General features: G+C 37.4%; 1 protein-coding gene across 2 annotated transcripts in view; it reads right to left on the reverse strand.

Annotated features, from left to right (window-relative positions):
• The window catches only part of LOC139007427 (uncharacterized), a 44,885-nt gene that overhangs the window by 14,538 nt on the left and 17,245 nt on the right, over positions 1-13,102 (reverse strand). Inside the window, exons 4-5 of one of the 2 annotated variants that reach the window (XM_070410850.1) lie at positions 12,987-13,063; positions 2,443-2,651 (exon numbers count right to left, since the gene is read on the reverse strand). In XM_070410850.1, the coding sequence (XP_070266951.1) occupies positions 2,443-2,651; positions 12,987-13,063 (286 nt within the window). Of the gene's footprint in view, positions 1-2,442; positions 2,677-12,986; positions 13,064-13,102 lie in introns of both variants that reach the window. The other variant, XM_070410851.1, reaches the window with a different exon arrangement.

Genomic DNA, 13,102 nt, shown 5'->3' on the forward strand with positions numbered 1-13,102 from the left:
AAAGCATGGATGGAGTGTTTGTGTGAACTAATATAAATTCAAAGTAAACATCATTACATAAAAGGGTATGGTCTTTTTTTTTTTTTTTAGTTTTATTCATTTCAAACGGGCCGGATCCGGCCGCGGGCCGTAGTTTGCCCATGGCTGATCTAGAATATATAAAGAACTCTGAAAACTCAACAATGAGAAAGTAAACACTCTAGCCAGTTTTGCTCAGTGGATAGAGCATTGGCCCACAGACCGAAGTGTTCCGGGTTTGATTATGGTCAAGGGCACGTACCTCTGTTGGGTTGCAGGCTTCTACCCAGCCAGGGAGCTGGTCAGGACATATGCAGGAGGCAACTAATCGATGTGTTTATCTCACATCGATATTTCTCTCTGTCTTTCCCTCTTTCTTCCATTCTCTCTCTAAAACAAATAATCAATAGAAAAATATCCTTGCATGAGGATTAAAAATTTTTTTCTCTTAAAAATAAAAAGGAAGCTTGCCGAAACCGGTTTGGCTCAGTGGATAGAGCATCGGCCTGCGGACTGAAAGGTCCCAGGTTCGATTCCGGTCAGGGGCATGTACCTGGGTTGCGGCCACATCCCCAGTGGGAGATGTGCAGGAGGCAGCTGATCGATGTTTCTCTCTCATCGATGTTTCTAACTCTCTATCTCTCTCCCTTCCTCTCTGTAAAAAATCAATAAAATATATTTAAAATAAAATAAAATAAAATAAAATAAAAAAATAAAAAGGAAGCAAACAATCCAGTTAGAAAATGAGCAAAGACAAAAAAGACATTTTACTGAAGAGGATATATAGAAGACACATATTCCATATCATTAACCATTAGAGAAATGCAAATTAAAACCACAGTGAAGGACCTGGCTGGGTAGCGCAGTTGGTTACAGTGTCGTTCCAATACACCAAGGTTGCAGGTTTGATCCCAGGTCAGGGCACATACAAGAATAAAGCAATGAATGCACAAATAGGTGGAACAACAAATCAATATTTCTCTGTCTCTCTCTCTCTCCTTCTCTCTCCCCCCTTCCCCTCTCCAAAACCAACAAAAAAAAAAAAAAAAAGAAGCATGAATAAAATCACACTGAAATATCATTACATGTCTATAAGAATGGCTAAAATAAAAAAAGGTGATGACATACACATACTGGCAAGGATGTCACTCATACATTGCTGATGGAAATGTAAACAGTACAGCTTCTCGAAAAACAGTTTGGCATTTAACAGTTTGGCACTTAACATATAAAAGTAAACATGAGATTAACATGTGGCCCAGCACCTGTTCTGGGTATTTATCAAAGAGAAATCAAAACTTATATTTACACAAAAACATGTATACAAATGTTTTAGCAGCTTTCCTAATAGACAAAAGGTGCAAGGAAGAAAGCAAGGAAGAAAAGGAGGGAGGGAGGGAAAAATCCAGATGTCCTTCAAGGAGTGGATGGTTAAACAAATTGTGATTCATTCATACTGCAGAATATAGCTGAGCAATAAGAAGGAACAAATTATTGATACATGTAATCTGGATGAATCTCTGAGAATTAAGCTAGTTGGAAAAAAAGGCTATCGCCAAAAGTTATACATTGTATGATTCTAGTTCATATAATCTTGAAGTGACAAAAATATTAAAATGGGGTACACATTGGTGGTTGCCAGGGTTAAAGAGGGGTAGGGCAGGAGGAACATAGTCTTGGCTGCAAAAGGACATGAGTGATCCTTGTGGTAATGCAAGTATTTTGAATCTTGACTGCATCAATAGCCTGGTTGCGATACTATACAATAGTTTTGCAAGATGTTGCCATGTGGGGAAAAAAATGGGTAAAGGGTATATGTGATCTTTCTACATTATTTGTTATAACTGCATGTGTGTCTGTAATTACCTTAGAAATAAAAGTTTAATTTTAAAAAATTACTTATGTGGCTAGCATCATTTTTCTGTTGGACCATGCTACTGTTGAAAGAATTTGTAAGATCTCCCAACGCAAAGGCTTCACATCACATGGATATGAAGCGTAATGAATGCTATATTGAACTGAAAGCACTATATTTTTCTGTCTGCCCAGCCAGTGTGACTCAGTGGTTGAGCGTCAACCTATGAACCAGAAGGTCATGGTTCGATTCTCAGTCAGGGCAAATGCCTGGGTTGTGGGCTTGATCCCAGTGTGGGGTGGGGTGGGGTGGGCAGGAGGTAGCCAATCAATAATTCTCTCTCATCACTGATGTTTCTATCATTCTCTTCCTCTCCCTTCCTCTCTGAAATCAATAAAAATATTTTTAAAAAATTATGTCTTACTGCTGACATTCATGAATTACTAAAATGATTAACACAAACCAAATATCACTATAATATAACCAAATACAATGTTCTGTCAATATCTCACTTGCTACTTTTATCCTTTCTTTCTTATTTATAAATCTAATTAGTAATTTCTACTTACGTATTTTTTTCATAGGATTAATTGATACAAAATGGTGCCAATCTCTTTTTGTTTTCATCAGAAGATTTTCCTCATGACGTTCTGTTCTTGGATAGTTGCTGATTTTGTCAACTATAATGGTACTGGAACTGCTTTGCAAGGCATCCTGTTTCTTCCACATTGACATTTTGGTTTCATATTTATTAGCTTCTTCAATGAGATCATGCCAACTGTAATTCACAAGATTTACAATTCCTACAGGGAAAGCAATATTATACTCAGCATATATATGCAATGTCTCCCCAAGTTCACACAGTAATTCAGCAGCAATGTCTTTGTATTCTTCAAGCAGACTCTTTTGCATTTGTATTTTGGAGAATGTAACTTTAGGAGGAAACTTGGAAACAACAGAAGTTGATGAGATGGCAAATGACTGAAACGCATATTGCTTCTTCGATGCAGCTTCTATAGATAGACTTGGTTTCTCATCTACTTCTTTAGAGTGAATACTCTCCGTAGGACTGTGAAAAACATATGTGAGACTTAAAGATATTGAATACTTTTTTTTAAATATATATTTTATTGATTTTTTTACAGAGAGGAAGGGAGAGAGATAGAGAGCTAGAAACATCAATGAGCGAGAAACATCGATCAGCCGCCTCCTGCACGCACCCCACTGGGGATGTGCCTGCAGCCAAGGCACATGCCCCTGACCGGAATCGAACCTGGGACCCTTGAGTCCGCAGGCCGATGCTCTATCCACTGAGCCAAACCGGTTAGGGCAAGATATTGAATACTTTTTAACCTAGTAATTTGACTTCTAGAATTCATCTTAAAATATAATTTAAAAGACGTATAGCAGCAGTTCTCAACCTGTGGGTCGCGACCCCTTAGGGGGTTGAACGACCCTTTCACAGGGGTCGCCTAAGACCATCGGAAAACACATATATAATTACATATTGTTTTTGTGATTAATCACTATGCTTTAATTATGTTCAATTTGTAACAATGAAATTGGGGGTCACCACAACATGAGGAACTGTATTAAAGGGTAGCGGCATTAGGAAGGTTGAGAACCACTGATGTATATCATCTGTGTATAAAATTGCAAATTGTAACATTATTTTTTTATATTAGTAAAAATTGAAAAGAACCTAATAGCTCATAGGAATATTGCTAAGTAAGTAAATAATTCCATACCCAAACAATGTATAGCAATAAAAATTGTTTGTAAAATTTCTCTTAATAATTTTGGGAAATGATTATGTTATATAAAAAAGATACACAATTACATATGTGGAATGATCTCAATTGTATAATGTATATATCATATATCTGGTAGTAAAGAGCCTAAGCAAATGTCCACCAAAAAGGAAATTAATTGTGGGATTAATTTTCTCCTTTTATACTTCATGCTCTTCTAACTTTTCCACAATAAACATTTTTGTTTATACACAGAAGAAAAAAACCAATATGTGTGTGTCATTTATTCATTTGTCTAATTATAAGACAAGACATAGATCATTTCTTCCAGAAAGGCTTCCCTGAATTTCTCAGGTTCTAAGTCTACAAACTTATTGTGTTCCCTTAACTCAGTGGTCAGCAAACTCATTAGTCAACAGAGCCAAATATCAACAGTACAACGATTGAAATTTCTTTTGAGAGCCAAATTTTTTAAACTATATAGGTAGGTACATTCAACTTTAAATTCACGGTTTTCGTCTTCCGTTTTTCTTTGCTGCTTCTTTGTAGCCATCTCAAACAGGGCACCTAAAAAAATGTTTCATTTTATAATAATAAAGCTACCAACACAAAAGAATTACAATTCTTAAACTGATGACAAAAATCTGTAGGATCTGCAGCTGGTTGGAGAAATACAGGTAACTTTATGCTTCGAGTAGGTACTTTTGTCACCTGCACGCGATTTGCGGAGGCAACTAGCACTAACCACTGCTCCATGAGACTGCTGACTGACTGGCTCACTAAACTCGTGCATGAATGGAGCACTGTGTATCTTGCGGCGCACCTGCGCCGCTTCTCCTGTCACCCTACCAACCGACACCCCCCACTTCTTCTAATGACACTTCTTCAAAATAGACTCGCCCAGGCCGAAAACCGAATTCTGCGCACGGGCCACAAAGTTCCAATCGCATTGTACGTGCGCGCCCACACGTGGTATTTTGTGGAAGAGCCACACTCAAGAGGCCAAAGAGCCGCAGGTGGCTCGTGAGCCTCAGTTTGCCGACCACTGCCTTAACCCATCCAACACACCCCTATCAGATGTTACTGTATTTGAGAGAAGACAGAAATCCAAACAGGTAACCCTCATATTCTCCACGATCACCTTTGTAGGAGGTTAGGTGCAGGGAGAGGGAATTTGCCAAATCTAGAAGAGGCATCTGAGAAGCTTAGAGACTGATGAGGGCTTTTGATAGCTGGGGCAGTTTGGAGGGGGAGCGCTATGGTTTTAAAATTTGGAATGTTCTCCTCTAAACCAGTTGTTCAAATATTTCTAAGACAGCTGCCCTCGTCATCACAATTACTTTATTACTGAATGTATTAGGGTTATATTGATTAGTAAAATTATATAGGTTTAAAGTGTACAATTCTATAATATCTCACATGTATATCATGCCTCTTTCCAGCACCATTTATCACCCCTATAAACTCTCCTACCTCCCCCCACTCCTGTTTGTCATTACAATTTCAAAATGTTTTCTTTCACCAAGTCAATGTGGTGAAACATGTCAACACCACCCGATGGACTTTATAAAATGGTACAGAGCATTAAAGAGTCACTTACATCTTTCTCCTAAATGGTGGTTACATTAACATAGTTTGAAAAATAACATTGGTTTCTCAACTGAGGGTTTAATGTAAAAAGGCAACTTTTTTAGATTAAAAGGTACTTGAATTGGAATAAGAATTGTAAATGTAGATCTTTAGGCATTGGTTATATTTTCACATTAATATTTTTTAGATGGAAGACCTATTTTTGAAAACTTTAAACATAATATTATTATTATAACTCATACATTTCTATATCCCGTTATAATAAACTTTCAAAGTTGCTCTCATAACATCATTTCTCCAAACTCTAATACTAAACCTATGAGGCAGCTACTGTGTTATCTCAATTTTATAGTATTTTCTTTGTAACATCCTGTAAATATGCATTTACAACTCACAGATTTATCTATTGCTCAAATAAAAGAATAAGACTACTTAAAATAACAGTAACTGTAATACCTTCCATTTATTAATTGCCTCAATATGTAAGTACAGTCAATAATTATACCTTCTTCAGAAGGATATTAAAAAGGTTAAGAAATTTAATACATATTTAAAAATAATATTTATATATCTGGTTTATTTTAATGAAAGGTGAATTTATTAAACAAAAGTAGTATGTAGAAAGTTTGAACATATTTTTTCCCTTTTTCTCCTATTGACCTTCCCCCGGCCTTCCTCCCACCCCCCCCACCCCCCGCGTCTTGTGTCCATTGGTTATGCTTATATGCATGCATACAAGTCCTTCGATTGATCTCTTACCCGCCCCCCCAACACTCCACAGCCTTCCCGCTGTAATTCGACAGTCTGTTCGATGCTTCTCTGCCTCTGTATCTATCGTTTTGTTCATTAGGTTATAATGTTCTTTATTATCCATAAATGAGTGGGATCATGTTATTTCTCTTTCACTGCCTGACTTAGTTCACTTAGCATAATGCTCTCCAGTTCCATCCATGCTGTTGCAAATGGTAAGAATTCCTTCTTTTTTACTGCAGCGTAGTATTCCATTGTGTAATTTACCATAGTTTTCAAATCCACTCATCTACTGATGGGCATTTAGGCTGTTTCCAAATCTTAGCTATTGTAAATTGTGCTGCTATGAACATAGGGGTGCATGTATCCTTTCTGATTGGTGTTTCTGCTTTCTTGGGATATATTCCTAGAAGTGGTATTACTGGGTCAAATGGCAGTTCCATTTTTAAATTTTTGAGGAAACTCCATACTGTTTTCCACAATGGCTGCGCCAGTCTGCATTCCCACCAGCAGTGAAGGATGGTTCCTTTTTCTCCACATCCTCTCCAGCACTTGTCTTTTGTTGATTTGTTGATGATAGCCATTCTGACAGGTGTGAGGTGATATCTCATGGTTGTTTTGATTTGCATCTCTTGGATGATTAGTGACTTTGAGCATGTTTTCATGTGTCTCTTGGCTTTCTGAATGTCCTCTTTCGAAAAGTGTCTATTTAGGTCCTTTGCCCATTTTTTGATTGGGTTGTTTATCTTCCTTTTGTTAAGTTGTATGAGTTCCCTGTAAATGTTGGAGATTAAACCCTTATCAGAGATAACATTGGCAAATATGTTCTCCCATGAAGTGGGATTTCTTGTTGTTTTGTTGATGGTTTCTTTTGCTGTGCAGAAGCTTTTTATTTTGATGCAGTCCCATTTGTTTATTTTCTCTTTAATCTCTCTTGTCCTAGTATCTGTGTCTGTAAAGATATTGCTACTACATATGTCTGCAACTTGGCTGCCTATGGAGTCCTGCAGGGTTTTTATGGTTTCCCATCTTACATTCAAGTCCTTTAGCCATTTTGAGTTTGTTTTTGTGTATGGTGTAAGTAGGTGATCTAGTTTCATTTTTTTTTTTACATGTATCTGACCAAATTTCCCAGCACCGTTTATTAAAGAGACTGCTTTGACTCCATTGTATGCTCTTGCCTCCTTTGTCAAATATTAATTGAGTATAATGATCTGGGTCAATTGCTGGATCCTCTATTCTGTTCCATTGGTCTATAAGTCTGTTTTTGTGCCAGTACTAGGCAGTTTTGAGAACCGTGGCTTGGTAATATAGTTTGATGTCTGGTACTATGATCCCTCCAACTTTGCTCTTCTTTCTCAGGACAGCTGTGTCTATTCTGGGTCTTTTTTATGCCAGATGAATTTTTGGAGACTTTGTTCTAGATCTTTGAAATATGCCATTGGTATTTTAATAGGTATTGCATTGAATCTATAGATTGCTTTAGGTAGTATGGACATTTTAATGATGTTGATTCTACCAACCCATGAACATGGGATATTCTTCCATTTGTGTATGTCTTCCTCTATCCCTTTTTTCAATGTCCTGTAGTTTTCCAAGTACAAGTCTTTTACATTCTTGGTTAAGTTTATTCCTAGGTATCTTAGGTTTTTTTGGTGCAAAGGTAATGGGATTGTTTTTTTCATTTCTCTTTCTGTGAGTTCATTATTGGTGTATAAAAAGGCCATAGATTTCTGGGCATTAATTTTGTATCCTACTACATTGTCAAATTCATTTATTAGGTCTAGTAGTTTATTGATGAAGTCTTTGGGGTTTTCTATGCATAGTATCATGTCATCTGCTAATAAGGGCAGTTTTACTTCTTCTTTTCCAATTTGGATGCCTTTTATTTCTTCTTCTTGTCTGATTGCTATGGCTAGTACTTCTAGTACTATGTTGAACTGGAGTGGTGAGAGGGGGCATCCCTGTCTTGTTCCTGTTTTTAGGGGGAATGGTTTTAGTTTTTGCCCATTGATTATGATGTTGGCTATGGGTTTGTCATATATGGCTTTTATTATGTTGAGGTATGATCCCTCTATTCCCACTTTGCTGAAAGTTTTTATCAAGAAAGGGTGTTGGATTTTTGTCAAATGCTTTTTCTGCATCAATTGATATGATTATGTGATTTTTGTCTCTCAGTTTGTTTATGTGATGTATCACATTTATTGATTTGTGGATATTGTACCATCCTTGCATTCCTGGAATAAATCCCACTTTGTCATGGTGTATGATCTTTCTAATGTATTGCTGAATCCGATCTGCTAGAATTTTGTTGAGAATTTTAGCATCTATGTTCATCAAGGATATTGGCCTGTAGTTCTCTTTATTTTGTGGTGTCTTTATCTGGTTTTGGAATTAGGGTAATGCTGGCTTCATAGAAAGAGCTTGGAAGCGTGCCTTCCTCTTGAATATTTTTAAATAATCTGATTAGGATAGGTCATACTTCTTTGAATGCTTGGTAGAACTCCCCTGTAAAACCGTCCGGACTAGGGCTTTTGTTTGCTGGAAGATTTTTGATCATTGTTTCAATTTCTTCGGTAGTTATCAGCCTATTCAGGTTTTTTTGTTTGTTTGTTTTTGTTTTTATTCTTGGTTGAGTTTTGGAAGCTTGTATTTTTCTAAGAATATGTCCATTTCGTCTAGGTTGTCCTTTTTGTTGGAACAGACTTGTTCATAATATTTTTTCATAATTGTTTGTATTTCTGTGGGATCGGTTGTTATTTCACCTCTTTCATTTCTGATTTTGTTTATTTGGGTCCTCTCTGCTTCTTGGTGAGCCTGGCTAGAGGTTCATCAATCTTGTTTATCCTTTCAAAGAACCAGCTCTTGGTTTTGTTGAACTTTTGTATTGTTTTTTTGGTCTCTATTTTGTTTATCTCTGCTCTTATCTTTATTATTTCCGTCCTTCTGCTTACGCTGGGCTTTTTTTGTTGCTCTCTTTCTAAGTCTTTGAGTTGTAGGGTTAGGTAATTTATTACCATTGTTTTTTGTTTTTTGTTTTTTTGTGGTAGGCTTGCAGAGCTATGAACTTCCCTCTCAAGACTGCTTTCACTGTGTCCCATAGATTTTGGATTGTTGTATTTTCATTGTCATTTGTTGCCATGATGCTTTTTATTTCTTCTTTTATCTCTCTGGTAACCCAGTCATTATTTAATAGCATGCTATTTAGCCTCCAGGTGTTTGATTTTTTTAATTGTTTTTATTGTAGTTGATTTCTAGTTTTATGCCATTGTGATCTGAGAAGATACTTGATATGATTTCTATCCTCTTGAATTTGAAGAGACTTTGCCTGTGCCCTAATATGTGGTCTATCTTTAAAGTGTCCCATGTGCACTTGAGAAAAATGTATATTCGGTGGCTTTGGGGTGAAATGTTCTGAAGATGTCAATTAATTCCATCTGATCTAGTGAGTCATTTAGGATTGATGTTTCTTTGCTGTGTTTTTGTTTAGGAGATTTGTCCAATGGTGATAGTGGGGTAATAAAGTCCCCTACTATGACTGTATTGCTGTCAATCTCTCCCTTGATATCCTCCAGAAGGTTTTTTTTTTATATATTTGGGTGCTCCTGTATTGGATGCATATATGTTTACCAGAGTCATTTCTCCTTGTTGGATTGCTCCCTTTATTATTATGAAGTGGCCTTCCTTATCTCTTGTTATGTCCTTCACTTTGAGATCTAATTTGTCCAATATAAGTATTGCTACCTCAGCTTTTTTTCATTTCCATTTGCCTGAAAAACCTTTTTCCATCCCTTCATCATCAGTCTGTGTAAATCCTTTTTTCTGAGGTGGGTTTCCTGTAGACAGCAGATATGGGGTCATGTTTTCTTATCCACTCAGCTACCCTATGTATTTTGATTGGGGCATTTAATCCATTTACATTTAAAGTTATTATTGATAGGTACTTGTTTGTCGCCATTTGTATTCTTTAAGCCTGTGTTCCTTCTTCGCTTCTTCTTTCTTCTTTTTACAGCAGACCCTTTAGCATTTCTTGCATTGCTGGTGTGGTGGTAATAAACTCCCTTAGTCCTTCTTTGTCTGTGAAGCTCCTGATTTCCCCCTCAATTTTGGTTGATAGCCTTGCTGGGTACAGTATTCTTGGATTCAGACCCTTCCTTTGCATGACTTTGTATATTTCATTCCATTCCCTTCTTGCCTGATGTGTTTCTGTTGAGAAATCAGTCGTCAGTCTGATTGGGGATCCTTTGTAGGTAACTTTCTGTCTCTCTCTGGCCACTTTTAAGATTCTTACTTTGTCGTTGGTGTTTGCCAATTTAATTATAATTTGCCCTGGCTTTGGTCTTTTGGGGTTCATTTTGTTTTGGACTCTGTGAGCTTCTTGGATTTGTGTGATTTTTTTCTTCTCTATATCCCCAATCAGACTGACAACTGATTTCTCAATAAAAACACATCAGGCCAGAAGGGAATGGAATGAAATATACAAAGTCATGCAAAGGAAGGGTCTGAATCCAAGAATACTGTACCCAGCAAGGCTATCAACCAAAATTGAGGGGGAAATCAGGAGCTTCACAGACAAAGAAGGACTAAGGGAGTTTATTACCACCACACCAGCAATGCAAGAAATGCTAAAGGGTCTGCTGTAAAAAGAAGAAAGAAGAAGCGAAGAAGGAACACAGGCTTAAAGAATACAAATGGCGACAAACAAGTACCTATCAATAATAACTAAATGTAAATGGATTAAATGCCCCAATCAAAATACGTAGGGAAGTTTTCTATCGTTATTTCTTCAAACAGGTTTTCTATTCCTTGCTCAGTTTCCTCTCCCTCTGGCACCCCTATTATGCGGATGTTGTTTCGTTTTGTATTGTCCCAAAGTTCCCTTAGGCCAGTGGTTCTCAATCTTCCTAATGCTGCGACCCTTTAATACAGTTCTTCATGTTGTGGTGACCCCCAATTTCATTGTTACAAATTGAACATAATTAAAGCATAGTGATTAATCACAAAACACAGCTAGGCCTCATCTGGGCACCTCCAAACTCCAAAAAAGAAAGGGAAATCTGCAGATCTCTTTGTAGCTCCTGCTGGGTAGCCTCAGTCAGAGGCTAAATTAGCACCTCCTTAGATCCAAGAGCCAGTGTACCCAGTGGTCAGAGCGGGACCATCCAGATTACAACTCCTCAGATCCATAAGGATCACACTCAGGGGGCAGATTCAGTGAGCACCAAAACCCCACTGAAGCAAGTCTTGCCCCAGAAGGGTGTCTTCAGCACAGAAGTTCTCCCACTGCAGACACAGCTGATTCCCACAGCCAATTGGCCTGGAGGTCAATTCCTCCCAGTGATAACTACAACAATCAAAGCTTAACTACAACAAGACTACAACAAGACTGTGCACAAAGCCCACAAAGGGGTGCACCAAGAGTGTCCACCTCAGGTAACTGGGGAGGCTGAGCCACTGGGCCCTATAGGACACCTAGCACACAAAGCCACTCTACCAACACAGGGAAGCATAAAAAATGCAGAGACAAAGAAATAGGTCACAAATGACAAAAATGGAGGAAAGCAAATGACTGGATATAGAGTTAAAAACCACGGTTAGAAGGTTTTTCAAGAATTTTCTGGAAACCGCCGATAAATTTAGTGAGACCCTCGAGGATATGAAAAAAGACCAACTAGAAATTAAGCATACACTGACTGAAATAAAGAATAATATACAGAGATCCAACAGCAGACAAGAGGATCCCAAGAATCAAGTCAAAGACTTGAAATACGAAGAAACAAAAAGTACCCAATCGGAAAAGCAAAAAGAAAAAAGAATCCAAAAATATGAAGATAGTGTAAGGAGCCTCTGGCACAACTTCAAGCGTACCAACATCAGAATTATGGGGGTGCCAGAAGAAGAGAGAGGGCAAGATATTGAAAACCTATTTGAAGAAATAATGACAGAAAACTTCCCCTACCTGGCGAAAGAAATAGACTTACAAGTCCAGGAAGCGCAGAGAACCCCAAACAAAAGGAATCCAAAGAGGACCAAGACACATCATAATTAAAATGCCAAGAGCAAAAGACAAAGAGAGAATCTTAAAAGCAGCAAGAGAAAGACAGTCAGTTCCCTACAAGGGAGTACCCATACAACTGTCAGCTGATTTCTCAACAGAAACTATGCAAGCCAAAAGAGAGTGGCAAGAAATATTCAAAGTGATGAATAGCAAGAACCTACAACCAAGATTACTTTATCCAGCAAAGCTATTATTCAGAATCGAAGGTCAGATAAAGAGCTTCACAGATAAGAAAAAGCTAAAGGAGTTCATCACCACCAAACCAGCATTATATGAAATGATGAAAGGTATCCTTTAAGAAGAGGAAGAAGAAGAAAAAGGTGAAGATACAAATTATGAACAACAAATACACCTCTATCAACAAGTGAATCTAAAAATCAAGTGAATAAATAATCTGATGAACAGAATAAACCGGTGAATATAATAGAACCAGGGGCATGGAAAGGGAGTGGAATGACAATTCTTGGGGGGAAAGGTGTGTGGGGGTGCAGGAAAAGACTGGACAAAAATCGTGCACCTATGGATGAGGACAGTGGGAGGGATAAGGGCAGAGGGTTGGGTGGGAACTGGGTGGAGGAGCACTATGGCGGGGGGGAAGAGGAACAACTGTAATAATCAGAACAATAAAGATTTAATTTAAAAAAAGATATGTCAAAAAAAATAAAAGTACAAACTGTCAGTGATTAAAATAGTCACAAAGCTGTAAAGTACAGCATAGGTAATATAGTCAATAACATTGTAATAAGTATTATGGTATCAGATGGGTAATAAATTTTTAAAAGTTAAAAAAAATAAAAATAAAATAAAGTTCTCTGACTAACTTCATAATTGGCTTTGACATGGTAATTTCTTGATGTAGTTTCTTAGAGGGTAGGAAATAAGGAAGGATTGATCCTGAGCACCATATAAGCCTTTGGAAATATACAGTGATGCCAGCAATGCAGAGTAATTCCAAAAGTTTTACCTATGTTTTTCTTCTGGAGTGTGCTCCAAATGGGGGAGAAGGTCTCTCTTATCCCATTTTTTCTTTTTTGGTTTCATCTAAAATGAAATAAATCTATTTAAAAGGTAGAGAAAAAT

This window comes from Myotis yumanensis, unplaced genomic scaffold (assembly GCF_028538775.1).
Source record: "Myotis yumanensis isolate MYYU_CA2020_CCGP unplaced genomic scaffold, mMyoYum1.0.hap1 SCAF_3, whole genome shotgun sequence".
NCBI classification, from domain to species: domain Eukaryota; kingdom Metazoa; phylum Chordata; class Mammalia; order Chiroptera; family Vespertilionidae; genus Myotis; species Myotis yumanensis.